Source organism: Amphibalanus amphitrite, unplaced genomic scaffold (genome assembly GCF_019059575.1).
Source record: "Amphibalanus amphitrite isolate SeventyFive unplaced genomic scaffold, NRLGWU_Aamphi_draft 000159F_arrow, whole genome shotgun sequence".
Classification (NCBI taxonomy): domain Eukaryota; kingdom Metazoa; phylum Arthropoda; class Thecostraca; order Balanomorpha; family Balanidae; genus Amphibalanus; species Amphibalanus amphitrite.
Window position 1 is genome coordinate 91,952 of NW_024881654.1, and position 16,551 is coordinate 108,502.

The 16,551-nt window shown below is 52.2% G+C and overlaps 2 protein-coding genes across 4 annotated transcripts; both read right to left on the reverse strand.

Annotated features, from left to right (window-relative positions):
• Nucleotides 1-221: 221 nt before the first annotated feature.
• On the reverse strand, nt 222-13,887 carry LOC122383271 (methylthioribose-1-phosphate isomerase-like). 2 transcript variants are annotated; one of them, XM_043369532.1, is made up of 7 exons: nt 13,775-13,887; nt 3,911-4,073; nt 3,259-3,494; nt 2,128-2,336; nt 1,509-1,717; nt 956-1,112; nt 222-564 (listed from the first exon to the last, which is right to left on the reverse strand). In XM_043369532.1, the coding sequence occupies exons 2-7, from the start codon at nt 4,040-4,042 to the stop codon at nt 446-448; spliced, it is 1,062 nt and encodes a 353-aa protein (XP_043225467.1). In that variant the 5' UTR covers nt 4,043-4,073; nt 13,775-13,887; the 3' UTR covers nt 222-445. The 2 variants fall into 2 exon arrangements, with proteins under 2 accessions (XP_043225467.1, XP_043225466.1); XM_043369531.1 differs by lacking the exon at nt 13,775-13,887 and adding an exon at nt 4,284-4,302 and having other exon boundaries at nt 1,422-1,717.
• LOC122383270 (mucolipin-3-like) lies at nt 4,706-13,871 on the reverse strand. Of its 2 annotated transcripts, none has more exons than XM_043369530.1 (2): nt 13,738-13,871; nt 4,706-7,889 (listed from the first exon to the last, which is right to left on the reverse strand). In XM_043369530.1, the coding sequence occupies exon 2, from the start codon at nt 7,811-7,813 to the stop codon at nt 5,813-5,815; it is 2,001 nt and encodes a 666-aa protein (XP_043225465.1). In that variant the 5' UTR covers nt 7,814-7,889; nt 13,738-13,871; the 3' UTR covers nt 4,706-5,812. The 2 variants fall into 2 exon arrangements, with proteins under 2 accessions (XP_043225465.1, XP_043225464.1); XM_043369529.1 differs by lacking the exon at nt 13,738-13,871 and adding an exon at nt 9,576-9,871.
• Nucleotides 13,888-16,551: the final 2,664 nt, after the last annotated feature.

Below are 16,551 nucleotides of genomic sequence, written 5' to 3' on the forward strand. Positions count from 1 at the left end.
GGTGCAAATCCCAAGACAATTATGTTAGGGATAACAATAATCAGATACCTACCATGATAGCTACACGCGTATGTAGAAATGTGCTGGATACAGCTAACCAAGCATCAAGTAAGCAGCATGACCCCACATCGAATATATAAAAAACTAGGGCTACGTTGGTAGCAAAACCCCTTATAACCAGCCCAGGTGGGCATACTTGCAAGCTACCAAGCAAAAAAAAAAAAAAAAAAAACTAAGCTTATCAACTGACGAGGTCCTGATATACATGGCAGGCTCGTGAGATACAAAGCGAGATTCGTTTACAGCCGATGGGAAAATAATATCCAAACTTCAAACCACTGGACACGTCCCGGCGATTTTCACACTTCGCAGAGCTCGTACAAAAATGACTCCTTCAACTATCAGACCACACACATGGTGCCCTCTGCCGGCTCTCCAGCCCGCGCTACAGTGTGGCGATGCGGCTGACCTCTCCGGCGGGAAGGACGCCCTTCTCGGTAATGATACCGCCCGTGATCAGACTGGCCGGCGTGACGTCGAAGGCCGGGTTCCACACCTCGATACCTGCCGACACCCGTTAAAGGTCGGCGAGGGGAGGCGGGAGCTCAGAGGGCGGGAGAAGGCGACCACAGAGCCGAGACGGTTTATGAATGGGCATACACTGGTGTATAAATCAGAGTAAAGTGCAATAACAATTTAGAAATGGCTCCAAAGATCGGTGGTGCAACGGCTACTTTGAATATGGCTTTGGTCTGCCAGAAATCGTTACATAGGCCATCACTGACGCATAACATATATAAATATATCTAAATAGCATAATACGAGCACTGATCATCAACATCTTTATTCACAGAAAAACGCATCTATCACATGGCATAAAGCATAAGCCAGTTTACTTCTAGCGGCCGTTCAGATAACTACTACTCCTAAATACCGCCACCAGGTGTCAGCTCACCCTGGGCCGCCACGCGCTGGCCGGCCAGCTGCAGCATTTCGTCGGCGGGCCGCTCCTCGATGGGGATCTGGTCTCCGCTGGGCAGTCCCAGGTCGATGGAGGTGGCCGGCGCCGCGATATAGAACGGTACAGAGTGGTGAGCGGCCGCGATCGCCAGCTGAGGGTGCACAGACCGGGAGGGCGACGGTCAGAGAGAAAGGCAGGCTTATGCGGAAAAGTTGGAAGTGTAGACACAAACGTTACAATACGTTGCATACACCTTTTGCACAGGTTTGCTGCAACATTTAATAGTCAACTCCACAAGAAAGTAATATCCGAACTCAGTGATGTATTTCAACAGTAATTTTCGAGTCATCAGCATCTGTTCGTTCCTCAAAACCTCTACGCCTCTCTAGTTCACAGCTGGTAGCACAGCGCCCTCTGTTCCACTCCCCCTCTGCCCTTTCCTCCCTGCCTCTGGGCTCACCTGGTAGGTGCCGATTTTGTTGGCCGTGTCCCCGTTGGCCGCCACCCGGTCGGCTCCCTCTGTCCTCTGCCCTGCCTCTGCGCTCACCTGGTAGGTGCCGATTTTGTTGGCCGTGTCCCCGTTGGCCGCCACCCGGTCGGCGCCCACCACCACCGCCTGGACGCGGCCCGTTCGCAGCAGCGCCGATACAGCCGAGTCGCACACCAGCGTGGCGGGGATCGCGTCGTGCACGAGCTCGTAGCTGGTGAGCCGCGCACCCTGCATGTACGGCCGCGTCTCGGTGCAGTACGCCCTGCCTGGGGGGAGGGAGAGGGCAGAGGTTCAGTTGACAGCAGTGACACACGGCGGCGGGGCAGTGAACTAATCGGTACTGGCAGCGATGACACTTGCCTGTCTCTACCCGTAAAAATGACACTACTGACATATTACTGATGGTTGAAATAACGCCACATTGTCTCAGCAAAGCGACCTTGCTTTCAAGAAATTGTTCACGAATCGATAAAGTACCCACCACGAGCTAGTAAGTTTTCACAAGGTCTGATGACCGTACCGAGTCGTCACATACAGCCTGCCGCAGTCTGTCGCACTGACTGCCGAGTACCGTACCGAGTCTGTCTATACTCTAAGCCCGCACCGCATTTGTGACCATGCCCAGTCTGTCGCAGTGACTACCATGCCCGTCCGCTCAGTCCGTCTACGCCCGTACCGAGTCTGCCGGCGGCGTGCAGGGAGCGGATGACGCCCAGCGCCGTGCCGTGCCCGGCCGTAGCCAGTGATCCCGTGTTGCAGTGGGTGAGGACGGACACGGGGCTGCCGGCGGCCGCCGAGCTCAGCAGCGCCGCCGCGCCGTGTTCGCCGATCGCCCGATTATCGGCCACGTCAGCGGCCAGCATCGCCTCGCAGGCAGACACCACGCTGTAGTACCGGGACAGGCCGGCGCGGATGGGAGGTCAGAGGGCCAGCATCGCCTCGCAGGCAGACACCACGCTGTAGTACCGGGACAGGGCGCGGGGAGGTCAGAGGGCCAGCATCGCCTCGCAGGCAGACACCACGCTGTAGTACCGGGACAGGCCGGCGCGGATGGGAGGTCAGAGGGCCAGCATCGCCTCGCAGGCAGTCACCACGCTGTAGTACCGGGACAGGCCGGCGCGGATGGGAGGTCAGAGGGCCAGCATCGCCTCGCAGGCAGTCACCACGCTGTAGTACCGGGACAGGCCGGCGCGGATGGGAGGTCAGAGGGCCAGCATCGCCTCGCAGGCAGACACCACGCTGTAGTACCGGGACAGGCCGGCGCGGATGGGAGGTCAGAGGGCCAGCATCGCCTCGCAGGCAGTCACCACGCTGTAGTACCGGGACAGGGCGCGGGGAGGTCAGAGGGCCAGCATCGCCTCACAGGCAGACACCACGCTGTAGTGCCGGGACAGGGCGCGGATGGGAGGTCAGAGGGCAGGCGGGAAAGCGCGAGAGCAAGACGCACCAACATGGAGGACGAATCGCGAAGTACGGCTTCTCAAATTGATGGGGCAACGTAGTTATTTGCTTTCGAGGCATAAGTAGCTACTCGAACTGCTTGCGTGGGACGCAACTTTCTTTTTACACACAGATACTACAAGAAGTTCAGAGAGTATAGCACAGTGAAGCACACCCATTCAATCAGCAGTGAACATACCCGTTTAAATTCCTCGGTAAAACTCTCAGCTAAATCCCCAGACTATCGCCTCCCCCAGCTCCCTGCTGGCCTGTCCCTCAGTTTGTCCACGTCCCCCTCCCCCTCCACTCCAGCTGGCCGACTGACCTGTCCCTCAGTGACCCCCTCCCGCCCAGCTGGCCGACTGACCTGTCCCTCAGTTTTTCCACTCCTCCGCCCCCGCTCTCTGCGCTCTCCGCCAGCTCGATCAGTGTGACAGCCGCCTTCTTCAGGTTGACCGCCGTCGGCCGAGAGGTGATCAGGTGCGCCAGTCTCTGCCGCACGTGCGCCAACAGCGCCGCGGACGTCTCGAACTGCCGGCCGGTGGTGAGCTCCACCGCCAGACTCAGGCAGCCCACGATGGCAATGGCGGGCGCGCCGCGCACCTGAGGTCACGGGAAGGTCACAGGTCAGGTCACATATTAGGTAACAGGCCAGGTCACAGGTCAGGTCACAGGCCAAGTCACAGGCCAGGTCACAAGCCAAGTCGCAGGTCACCAGAATGGCTACAATTATGAGCTGAATCACGGATTGGTCCATTTTGGTCAGAGGTCACTAATATACGTACACACAATCCACATACTTGATACTAGGCATAAATCCAATCCGCCAGTTTGTTTGATGCTGGCATCAATAACGGTCGGCCCCCAGCGCCAGCGCGTTGTACCACATGACCTCGCCCGTCCCGGCCAGATCTGACACAGATCGGGAGTCCGGGGTGACCACGGATACACAAATACTCCGCCTCCCACTTCCCACTAGAGACGCCTCTATAACACAGTGACAGGCCATCGATTCCCACCTGCATCTTATTGATGACGGCCCATCCGGCGTCGGCGTCCGGGACGGGTATGTAGACGGTCTGATGAGGCAGCAGCAGCTGGTCCAGTACCTCCAGCCGGCCGCGCGAGTAGCGGATCGCCTCCAGAGTCATGGTCTCAGCACGTCAGGGCAGGTCACACCACCTGAGGGCGCACGCAAAAACAGGAGTCAGCACAGCAGATTATCCCGGAGTGGTCGTCTGTTAAAAGCCCGTGATTGAAATCAACAGGCTGGCTGGTCGAGACGGGCAGCGACCGGGTTCGAAGTCGATTGGATTACGGGAGTAATGGCCTCGCTATGGACTTTGAGCCACACTATGGGATTAAACAGAATTACGGCCGGTAGTACAGCACCAGTTATGGATCTGTGATTTACGAGTAGGCTTCGGGAAATATCAGTACTCCGCGATGCCCAGAAACGACTCGGACGACGGTCCGTCCCAGCTCCTGTGGTCTGACTGGCTTGGCAACAGGCTCCGGCGGCGGGCGGCGTCTGTCTGCCGCCTAGGTCTACTGGGCGGACCTTGAGCCAAATCCCTCTGTCCTCCAGACGCATGCATGCGACCCACGCGTGGCGCTTTTCCGTAAACACCGGCGGGACGGGGGCGAACGCGGCACATCCCAGCCCCGTCCGACCCGCCACACGGGCGGACAAAACACAGCGTGGGACAGACACCGGACACCGGGCTCGGCCCGGCCTCCCTGTCGGGACCACCGGCGGTCCCCCGCCGCCCGCCCCAGCCTGCACACGAACCCCGACACACCACAGAGGCGGCGCCCATACGACAGCGTGTATTTACATCCGTCCGCGCCCCGTCCGCCGCGCGGGGAGCCCGGAGCGCACGGGCCGGTCAGACCGCCAAAGTCACACTCATTAGCGCGGAAAAACAGCACCGTTATGGCCACAGGGCCGGCCGGCCGGCTGGGCCAGCACGGCGGCATGATAGCGTTCATACACGATATACAACACAGTTAATGTTTCATATTGCAATAAAGCAGGGCAGCCGGCTGCAACGTGCAGGCTGTTGGCAGGGTGATACGGTAAACGGATACGGTGGATCTGTTGCTCGATAATGGCGTCAGGGCTAAACAGAACTAGATAAACGCAATCAATGATTACATATGCATATTGCAGCTGATGACTATTATAAATTATAATCATGACTATTTTGATCAATTAATTGTGAATCATGCAAATAACATTAATACAATTGCAACAACTCGCAAAGATACAGAGTCGTGATAAAATCACACCAATACGTACGACACTCGTACGCCATCACACCCTAAAACAGTCAGTCCACTGACTTTCACCGCCAATCACACATAACTCACTGCTTACTACACTAAATACTATCAGCCGATAGTTCGGAAAATATGTGACTTCGTATGATTTGACGAAAAATCAATAATACTGATCTACTTGGCACAAAGGCTATCTATGTCTCACCAATTTCACTTGTTTTTAATATAGTCTAAAAGGATAACCGACCCCGTACTTCCCTTATGTAACAGCCCCTTAGCAGTTTTGCATAGGTTTTGATCAGTGTAAAAGTCAGGAAGTGGGCTGGTGGCTCTAAGATAACCTTCAATGAGATTCTTATCTGCGCAGAAGCGACGGATCACGGAAGACACATCAGCTACCCACCGCCTTTTCAGGCAGCAACGACGCTCAAAAAGCGAGCAGCGTCGTTTTCAAACTAGAAAAGCCTGCACCACAAGCGCAACACTCACACGAGTTGACAGACTTCAGCGGCCTTTCAGCTCTTTGAACACCAGCGCGCTCTAAGCGCTCGGTTCTGCCGGTGCCCGGGCGGCGAGAGCGGCAGCCACGTGTCCCTCTCGGGGCCTCGGGGATGGTCGGCGGTGCCGCCGCGGCGACCTCAGGCGGGGACGGCGGCGGCCGAGCGCAGCAGCGGCGTGGTCTCCGAGTCGGTGAGCGGACTGGAGTCGGCCGGCGGGCCGACCAGGCCGCTCGGGTCCGGTTTACAGCAGCCGCTCCAGAAGGTGAGCAGGCGGAACAGCAGCAGCTCGTCCTCGTCCTGGCGGTACACGCCCGTCGCCGGGTCGTGGCGGCGCACCTGCATAAACTCGTCCAGCGGCGTCTGCGGGAAACCCTCCTGGTAGTACGTCTTGATGGTCTCGTACGAGTCCATGATGATGGAGATCATAAGACTGAGCACCAGGTAGATGAAGAAAAAGACGAAGACGTAGACGTAGAACTTGGAGAACCAGTAGACTAGCATCGACCTGCGGGACGTCTGCGCGAACGTGGCGAACATGTCGTCTCCGTTCATCAGCGAGAACAGCGTCTCCGAGGTGAGGCTGAGCGTGCGGAACTTCATGTTGTACGGGTTGAGGATCAGCCAGCCGCAGAACAGGAAGCCGGCGTAGCAGATGAGCGCACACACCGAGAAGCGGAGCACGCTCGGCAGCGACTTGCGCACGGTCAGGATGAGCACGTTGTAGGCGCTGAAGAAGCCCAGGTAGCGGAGCACGCCCACCCAGACCAGCAGGTTGCCGATGCCGAGCATCACCGAGCAGACGTTCCACGTGCCGGCGTCCACCTGGTAGTCGCCGAACTTGTTCTCCAGCTGGATCTTCATCAGCGACGCCAGGATGATGAGGCCGTCGTTGATGATGATGAGCACGTACCACAGGTTCAGGAAGCGCAGGTGCTCCTCCGTGGTGAGCGAGTAGTCGAAGAACTTGCGCATCACCTGGTCGGTCTCCTGTCGGAGCAGCTGGGCGCGGTACAGGGCGCGCACGCACATCACTAATGACACGGCGCACACCACGATGACCAGCACATTCACCAGCGTGAACAGCACCTCGATCTCGGTGTCGTCCGTGCGGAACTCGACGTCGCCGTCGCAGCGGCGCAAACTCGGCTCTACGTTCATCGAGAGCAGTATCTGGCCGTCCTGGTTGCTGTTGTCCAGAGTCACCGTCACGTTGAAGTAGTAGCAGTCCGGAACGTCCAGCGGCATCACCAGCTTCAGCTTCACCGCGTTCAGGCCCAGCGAGAGTCGCGTCTCGCTCAGGCTCGAGAAGGACACGTTGAAGTCGTGCTCGCGCATGTAGCGCTTGCTGGAGACGTTGTGCGCCACCAAGTCGGCCTCGGTCGGGCGCACCACCAGACAGCGCGTCTGCAGGTGCTCGTCAAAGCGGTACCACATGTCGGCCGGCCGGATGTCGGCCACGCGGTACTCGTCGACACAGAGCTGCGACACGGGACCGCTCGAGGCCGGGTAGTCCACGCCGGCCGTCGACAGGTTCCTGATGTCGTAGTAGGCGTTGATGGCGAAGTCTAGCGCGGCGAAGTAGTCGGCCTGCGCGTAGACGGCCAGCGGTCCGATGGCCGGCGGGTAGGCGTTGACCTCCCGGCTGACGTCCCAGCCACGCACCAGCAGGTGCTGCAGCGACACCTGGCTCGTCTGCAGGTAGGTCACGTGCGAGAAGCGCCGACTGGCGAACAGCGTGAGCTGCAGCGTCACCAGCACCACCTTCACCAGCTGGATGGTCAACTTGTAGGGAGGCCTGCGGCGCGCGCGCCACTTGTCCAGCGGGTTCATGAAGAAGAACTGCAGCTTGCGGCGGGTGCGCTCGCCGGCGGCGCGCTGGTGCGGGTCCGGCGAGTTGATGCGCTCCCAGCGCTCGGAGCCGGAGCGCGGCGGCGTCTGTGTCATCTCCTGTGGCACGTTGAGCCGCAGGCCGGCGCTGGCGGCGCCACTGCTGCCGCGGCCGTCCCTGGGGGCCGGTCCGCGCGCGCCGGCCGCCAGCAGGTCAGACACCTCTGCATCCGTGAGCGACTCCCGGGAGCGCGAGAGCCGACGGCCCGGCAGCGGTGACGGGCACGGACTGTGCGCCAGCGTGGCCTGCATGGCAGCCCGCGCAGCCGGCCGAACTCGGCGCCGTCTTCAGCCGTCAGGAGTCCGCCGGCCGAGCCAGCGCCAACACCTGCAACAGTTAGATGCATTGACATACATGGTCTATACAACTCAGCCAATTAACGCCTACTCACAACTCAAACTACATGAAAATTGAGAAAAGCGTCAGCTATCAAAAAGTAAGACAACCGATGAGACTGTCGAAGTCATGGCGGTATTACGAAAGGAACAATTTATTCCCCAGCTGATTATAGTTCGACCGACCCGGCTCTGCGGATGTCATTCCAGCCTGGAGACGCTTTGCCCAGCGAATCATTGTTAAAAATGGCATGCAACGCGGTAGTAAAATGAACTACATCCAATAACTACCTACATAGCACACCTAAGTTCAATCAAACATTGCAGCAGAGATCCCATTTACGTCAAAGTACGCAGGGCTAATCCCGAAATCGCTGTCATTCACCGGTATTACCGAAGCCAAGAAATATGCGCTGAGCCGTAATAAAGCCAAGAGCATTAAACTCTAGCATTTCGTCCGAGCAGGCTTTATTGTGCAACTCCCTCTGCAATTAGTCAACTACACACGAACATGCTTGTTACAAAACGCGGAGACCTCCCCCAGTTACTTGATCGGCGGCCATGGACGAGCAGCCGACCCTCCGAATTACAGACCCTGGCCAGCTGCTGGAGTTGACAGAGACCGGCCGGAACCCAACTGGGTCACCGGCGGCGACACGACAGAGCGCCGCCGGATGCAGAATGTGGACGACATGTGACACAACAGACAGACACACGGTGTCCAGACCCAGGCCAGGCATCGAGCACACCAGGACAGGAAGGGCGGCCACCGGACCGAAAACAGAGCTACAGCTAGCCTTGAGCACAACAGCAGCAGCAAACTGGGCTGCTCCAAACCAACGCCAGACGAAAGCCAGAATTAGAACCTATACTGATCCAATCCAGAGTCCAGACTGCGCTCCTTGGGTAAAACACGGTAGAATACGCATCATCTATTACCATGCTTAGTTGACGAGGGGAAAATTGACCAAAAGGGTACCTCTGGACGACTATGACTCCAACTATCAGAGAACCGAACTTTAAAGGATTCAAAGAGAGCCTAAACAAAAAAGGTGTAAAAATCTGGTACAAATGTCAAATGATCGTGTCTAAGGCGCGTGCATAGTTCCTGCCCAAGTTTCACTTACTTCGGGATGCACTAGTGGTCAATAAAGTTCCAAGCGATCGTCCATAGCATTAGAAATAAAACAAACTCGTTTTTTTTTTTTTTTTGGAAGGCCCAATAATCAAAAATCACAGCGATATCAAGACAATAACCAAACAAAGATCTTTGGACCAAGAATTTCAAACTTCGTTATAATCGTTATTTAACAGCAGAATGCATTTAGCAGGATAACATGGTGGCAAATAATCAAATTTACCGACAATGGGTGAGCGGTGTTCTAACAAACCGCTCTTTGTCAGTACCTAGGCACTGCAATCGACAGGCAAAATGATATCTCTAAGTGCTCGCCAGACAGGCTCCATATTCGGCAGCCAAAAGACACACAATGCAGATTCAAACCAGTTTCGACCCGGCACACCCAGCTGGATTCGACCGGCCCACATCGAGCGCACCGTTGGATTGACAGTCGCGGATTACCCGGGTTCCATCATGCAGCCGGTCGCTCCATCCAAATACCCAAGCATGCCGACCCGCCAGTGGCCAGTCCAGATAGCCGCCCGTCAGCCCACGTACCACTGTTTGTCGGCCGCACACCAGACCACGGCGCGCACACTGGATCCGGCGGGACAGGCGACGGGCCCACTGACGGCCACCCACGCTCCTCCGCCCTCCTCGCCGGACGCCGCTCCAACACGGAACAAGAGCGCCGTGACGCCCAGGGAGCTGGACAGGACGCCTGGAGGTTCTACCCCTCCTCACGGCACCGCTCGACGATGAGAAACAGCGGTCTTGGCTCGGGTCTAGCGCGGCGCTGACGCGTCCCCGGGCGGCGGCGGCGCGCAGCGGCGACTGAGGGCCGGCCGCAGACCGGCCGGGCCGCCCTCCCGCCGCCCCCCCCCCCCCCTCTACTCCACCCCGGGCCGCGGGCCGGCTCCGACAGGACGAGTTGCGCCGCTCCCTCGCCCGCCGAGCGCAGCACGGCACGACGGTGACGGTGCGTCCCTGCACGGTGGACAAGTAGTAAACATGGTTACCTTTCAATCTAAATGAGAATAACGCAACACTTTTCGTTCATAACTATGACCTAGATTTATCAAACAATAGACAGCTTATAGGTGACACGAAATTCAGATGAAGCAGACGAGAAAATCAGTTTACCTTTTTTTTTACTAAAAATCCGGTAAATACCAAACCGAAGTGAACTTATAAAGTCACAACAAACTACAGCCTTATTTACCTAGTTTTTCATGAAACAATAGGCAGAATTTCCTGAAAATAGGTGTGGACAATGGACCATGCAGGGTGAGAGTCAGGCCATGCTATGGGCCTCCGTAGCACAATAGAAACAACTAGGTACAGCCCTCTGCAAACTGCGTGGTAGGCATTTTTTTTTCGACAAAAACGAGAATAACGCGAATACTATGCTAACGGTCATTCGGAAATCGTAACAGCAACACGCGTGGGACTCCGCACCTTAGGTTGGGTTGGCATCATCACCGCATTCATTTTCCATCTAGTTCGGCAGCAAAACCCGAGAGTTTATATTTGCCCCCAAAACAAACATTGCATTTTGCTGCCACACAAGGCGCATAATTTGTTTAGTGATAGACATAATCGAAGGAGTGGAGCATGGCGCATCTATTTGCAGTGAGTTCTGACCGACTGATAGCATAGCCTTTGAGTTTTTATCGCTTTTGTCGAAAAAAAAACCTACCAGTACCACGCAGTCTGCCGAGGGCTGTACAAGCAATTAAGCAGCCAAAGGAATCCCTGCACAGTTACCTAAGGAAATGTTACACATGGTAGTGATGGTACCTAGCTATACATTTGTGACCTTTCCATTTCATCATATTATAGGAAAATTAGCAATACTGTTTATGAATGTTCATGAATTTCCCGCGAGCCTTTTAAGTACATGGCTCCAGATTCATATAGTCTTGAATTCAGTGTCCCAAAATTGCATTCTGGCTTGGGTGTTGGAGGGGAAAATTTCTCAGCAAAAAGGGGGATGTGAGTGGAAAATTGCTGGTCAGACAAGGCCCAAAAAGAGTGATAAAAGGATAGGTCCCATAAATTGTTATACGAGTGTGGTAAAATGTACGATGCAAAATGGCCATCCTCACAATGCTTTTCTCGGTAGGTAAAGCTGAGAGTAGAAAATTGCTATAATTTACTCTTCAAAAACAAAGCGTGCTTCCAATTTTATTGAAATGTTGAAAATTTTATTATGGATTTTTTTTTTAATCAATATTGTTTTAAGGATCATGCTCTCTTCATATTGGATTTCAGTGTACATGAACAACTGGGTACATTTGACCATGCAATTAACCCGCGCCGGGCCGGTGCTCCGAGACTTACGCGCCGGGCCGGGGGGGGGGGCCTGAACACCTCCCCCTTCTAACTCGGCTCCTGGGCCACGTAGCGACACGCGGTAAGCGGCAATCGAAAGAACGTCCAAAATAAAGTTGAAAACACTTCGGTCGTTTTTTGGGGTCAGGTCAAAGGTCAGGTCACCAGAGGTCACCAAAGGCAAAATGTTGGCTATTTCAACATTTTGGAGACTGACAACGGCTAACTCGAGAACCGATAGAGCTACAGCGCCGCAGAAAAGCGCATTCGATAGCTCTTTTAACGCTCTTTCGCCAGCATGTCCTCAGATTTGACCTCAGGGCAACGGTTTAGCCTCCAGAGGGCAAAAACTCCCAAAATAGCCGTTTTTACGAAAAGTGTTTTTTTTTCGGCAATAACTTTTGACTCAAAAGAGCCACGACGTTACTTTTGCCAGCATCGTGTTCCTCTCGTCGAGACGCTTCGAATGAACTATAATTTGACCTTAAACAGTCAACTTAAAAATTTGACCTCAGGTCAAGGTCATGACCTGACCGGAAAAGGTCATGTTGCATAACAGTCGATCCGCATCGTCGAGTCGAACACAGATAAGGCGTTTTCATCGCTCTAGCATGCCTCTATCAGAAGTTATTAGCGAAAAACTGTTAGATACTATTCATGACCTGAGATGACCTCGGGGCACATAACGAGGGGTCACAGGTGCCATTTTCCGGTTCATTGTGTCAATTTTACCTGTATCCCGATGTTTGAGAGTGTCTAGAATGGCGTTCGTGCAAAAGAGACGCTTTTTAATTTTCTCCCATTGACTTACAATGGAGAGGCCGCAAAATTGACCTGACCTTATGTCACCGAAATCAAAATTCCGAGATATACGTTTTAGAGATATTGTTACTCTTATCAATCACTGAAAGTTTCAAGGCAATCGTTCAGTCGGTGTAGCTATGACGAGCATTCCAATTTTTTTCTGAGGTGAGGTCACTTGGCATGACCTGATCTTGAGAGACCTGGGTCTGAAATTTTCACAACATGTGCAGAAAACATGGACAAACAGCCAACAGGTGTGCCAAAAACCACAGGGGGTGTTCAAACACCTCCCCCACAGCTTGGCGCGGGTTAAGGTGTGAGGAAGAAAACAAATTTTAAAAAATCATTTGAGACACTGTATGATGGTACTAAGTAACTACTGAATGTTGTAATGACATGTTATAACTTGGTTTCAGAACCAATGAAAGACTTTGTCAGAAACATAATAGTTTTGCATTTGAATTTTGGAATATTTTAGATTTAGAATAATTTAGCCTGCACCCAGCTGAGGCACCTGAGACCTGAGTTCTGAATTTCCACATCATGCTTATTTTTTCTTTTAACACAACCCTTCTAACTCGATCCCTGGGCCACATAGCACTATCAACACACCATAGGTGGCAATTGGCATTCAAGTGCCAAAAGGAAAGAACCTTCGGTCACTTTATGCGTCAGCCGTCAGGCCAAAGGTAAGGTTCCCAGGAGTCATTGAAGGTAAGGCATTGCCAATATCCAGTTCAAACTTCCACAATTTTAGAAAAAAAAAACAGTGCATAGCTCAGTGCTCACAGCCTCATAATACAAATTATCATCCTCAACCTATGAGGGCTATTCGGGTCTCTGCAAGTGCAGCAATAGCATAGGTCTGTGCTGCGTGCGTGCGTCATACTTGGGTGACGTCACTGTCAGCCTGCAGCCGCCTGGCTCCACCCACTCTCCGCCAGCACGCCACGGTCGAGCGGCACTGCAGCCTACTCCATTTGTGGTGAACCGTGGCGCGGGTGAGTGGGCCGGTGATTGTCGCTCAATAACAGTTAAATTGCATTCAAATGTGGTTAAGAGCAATGTGCCACTGAAAAGTGATAATGATACTAAAAAAACAGCACACAAACCGCTTACAATAAGAAATAATAGACAGTGAACTTAAATCCAGCCACTTTCGTCTCCTACAGGCTGCAGCACCAAATTTCCAGCTGCAGGAAAGAGAAGTATGCTTCAGTAGGTGACGACACACAGGCGATGATGCTGTAGTGGTGTGGGCTGGACTAACGGGTCACATAGCCCTCACTGCGCATGCACGCTGCAGCATATTTCATTTTGGCTGCACTCGACGCCCTCTCACTCTGGTCCTCTGGTAGGTAAGTAGCAAATACCAGAGGTTGGTGGTTAGGATGCCAGATTTCAGGTAAATTGTATACAGTTATTTATCGTCAAGTAAGAAGTAGGGTTATGTTTGTAAGGTTTATTAGCTAAATAAACCAAAAAATAATCAGATTATATTACTTGGCATGCCAAATATAACACATGCGACATTTGATGCGCAGAGCAACGGGTGCTTAAAAAGGATTTACCATTCACGCACCCTTATCTGAATAATCCCATAAGGAGGAGAAACTCACAAAGCAGGGCAGCAGGTATCCACAAGTGTAAATATCAAAGTAATATCAACGACGCCCCATTACCCAGCCCGATCGATCACACTCGCCTTTTTTTCGCATTCAGTTTTTTTTTCAAGCTCAGCGAAATTCTGCCTTCACCCAAGTTTTTACTTGCGCCTTATTATGACGTCATTAATAAGATATGATCGATTAGAGATCTTCAATATATCTTTTAAACTATTTCAATGTACGGTGGTGTGGTACATGTGTGGTAGGCATAATGCACCAATAATGATAAATATTAAGTAGCCTACCCCGCCTACCCTACGAAATAATGAGGTGCATAATGCATTGCGGTCTGCACTTCCTTCTTTAAAGGGACACTCCCACCTTAACATTAGTTTTGAGTTGAGATAGCCAAATTGGTGGCCATGGCCTGCAAATACCGGTTTGGGCACTCACAACATCGACAAATGCTTTAATTCGGAGATATGGAATTTCAAACTTGCAGTTTTCGGATTCTAAGGGGCTAGTGCATTGGTATGCCCCCTTAGAATTTGTGACGTCAGCGGAGATCTAACGATTTTTAAATCTTTTACTAAAACGTTTGGTAGCACGCGGTGGTATATGCTGCTTTGCGCGCAACAAATGCCGCACATTCAAATAAAGTCGCTAGGAACAGCGGAGATCCCAAAAAGTAAACAAAAGTAAAAGTCTAATATCTTGAAAACCGGTGAATATTTTTCGATGAAATTTGGTAGATATTCGTTTTCGCTCTTTCTGAACCGAGCGACATCACTTTCGTGCCAATTCATTAACTTTTTTGAAGGTGGGAGGGTCCCTTTTAACCCTCGCACGACCAGGCCATTTCTCATAACACGAACGACCAGGGGGGGGTTGTTACGACCCCCCCCCTGGCGTTTCGAAACGGAAGGTCGTAGAGCTTAGCGGAAAAAAACAGCGGATTGCTCTCAACGAGATCTCGCGATTGGTGGTATATTTTTTGGTCCTAGGTCAACATTTGACCTACTTTTGACCGGTCAAAGGTCAAATTTTCGGAAAAATAGACTTTTTTCAACTTTCGGCGGCGATTGCGGCAAAACGGTGCAAGATATCGACTTGAAACCTTCACTATCGTGTTCCTTGATCAATTCTCTATCGTTTGGTATGTATTTCGTTTCCCTAGCTCTAAAAATGGCGCGTTGGGAGCGCCGGAAGTCGGCAAGGTCACAGTCGACGGCAGAAATTCGAAAAATCAAAATTTAAATTTTTGAAATCTGATTGTATTTTTGGATTTGGGAGGTCCATTTGCTCCCTATAGAAGCTAATATTGCTGCATATTCCCATTGAGGTGACAAGAATTAGCAAAATAGTGGTTCGGGCGCTTTTCAAAAATAGTACCGGACGCTGTTCCTCTTGTGACGTCATAGCTCCGTGACCTGACCTGACCCGGTCAAATTTCTTATACCATATGATAGCCAATACTTGCCCCAACATGCATGGGAAGTTTCATCACGATCCATCAAGCGATGTCCGTACCACCGGCAGGAAACCTCGGGCGTTGGCACTCAGTTTGTGAAAATCCGGCCGGAGGCTGTACCTCTTATGACGTCATAACTCCGTGACCTGGGCCCTGTTTCACCGGTGATAGCAGCACGCTGCTATCACGTTTCGCGAGCTGACGTCATGTCGTGACGCCATACTGTTGACGTGATGGGAAGTTCCGGCGCACGATTGCCGCGACCTTGGCCGCGGCATCAAGTGACGTATGAGCCTCTAAAAGTAAGAGGTTACGCAGTCATGGTAGTATATTTATTTTTAATGTATATTTTCTAATATAATGTATTTAAAAGAAGTTTGGTTTAAGGAAAATTTGGACGTAAACTTCGAACATTTAGTTGATGACGTAAAACAATTTTGCGGCAATCGTGCGCCAGAATTGCCCCTTACGTCAGCAGTATGACGTCATCACATTACGTCAGCTCGCGCAATTTGATAGTAGCTTGCTGCTATCACCGGTGAAACAGGGCCCTGACATGACCCGATCAATTTTTTTCGGCAAAAGATGCGCAAAGGTTGCCCCAGAGGGTACTGAAAATTTCAGCCCGCTACGACAAGCCGCGTTTAGCGTGCACTTCGAAAAAACCTCAGGGGGGGTTGATACAACCCCCCCCCCCTAGGCGTTCTAGGGTTAAAGGAAAAGGGCCACCTTTAACATGGGGATTGAAACTGAGATAGCCATCTTGTAGCCCGTGTCCGAAAACCTTACTGTCTACCTCCTTACGGCCGATTTCGGCCTCCATTCGTAGTTATCGGCAATTTTAAAAGAAAATACGCCAGGAATGCGTCCTTATCCCAGGAATGCGTTCTTATCCGACAATACAGCCACCCGCGGCGAGGCTTTGGTTTTTTACCAATCAGCTCCAACCAGCTGAGCTTTAACCAATCAGCTTATCTGACACAATCCGACGAGTCTGTCTTCTGAACGCTGATTGGCTTGAGTGTGACGTCATCGCTATGCCATCATACAGTAGGTGTCGTAGAGAGTATCAACATAGTACCAATATGTTAAATAGTTTTAAATACTTTTTCGCGAATTGTGCACTTCTGGCACCAGTTTTAAAAAGAAAATGAAAAATAATGTCAAAATGAAAAACAACGATATCTTCATATTTCACGAAGGTGGCCCTTTTCCTTTAAATTCATTCATTAGTCAACAATCGTATGATTTTTTTAAAGCATTCATATTTCTTGTCTGTCCATCTCATCTACCTGATCTACCTGCAACACACTGAAAC

Excerpts from the sequence above, each read along its gene's own strand:
- LOC122383270 (XM_043369530.1), bottom strand. The coding sequence starts at position 7,813 with ATGCAGGCCACGCTGGCGCACAGTCCGTGCCCGTCACCGCTGCCGGGC.
- LOC122383271 (XM_043369531.1), bottom strand. The coding sequence starts at position 4,042 with ATGACTCTGGAGGCGATCCGCTACTCGCGCGGCCGGCTGGAGGTACTG. Across the intron at positions 3,495-3,910 it reads CCGTCATCAATAAGATGCAG|GTGCGCGGCGCGCCCGCCAT; the intron begins GTGGGAATCGAT and ends CCGTGACCTCAG. Across the intron at positions 2,337-3,258 it reads GTGGAAAAACTGAGGGACAG|CGTGGTGTCTGCCTGCGAGG; the intron begins GTCAGTCGGCCA and ends CCGGTACTACAG.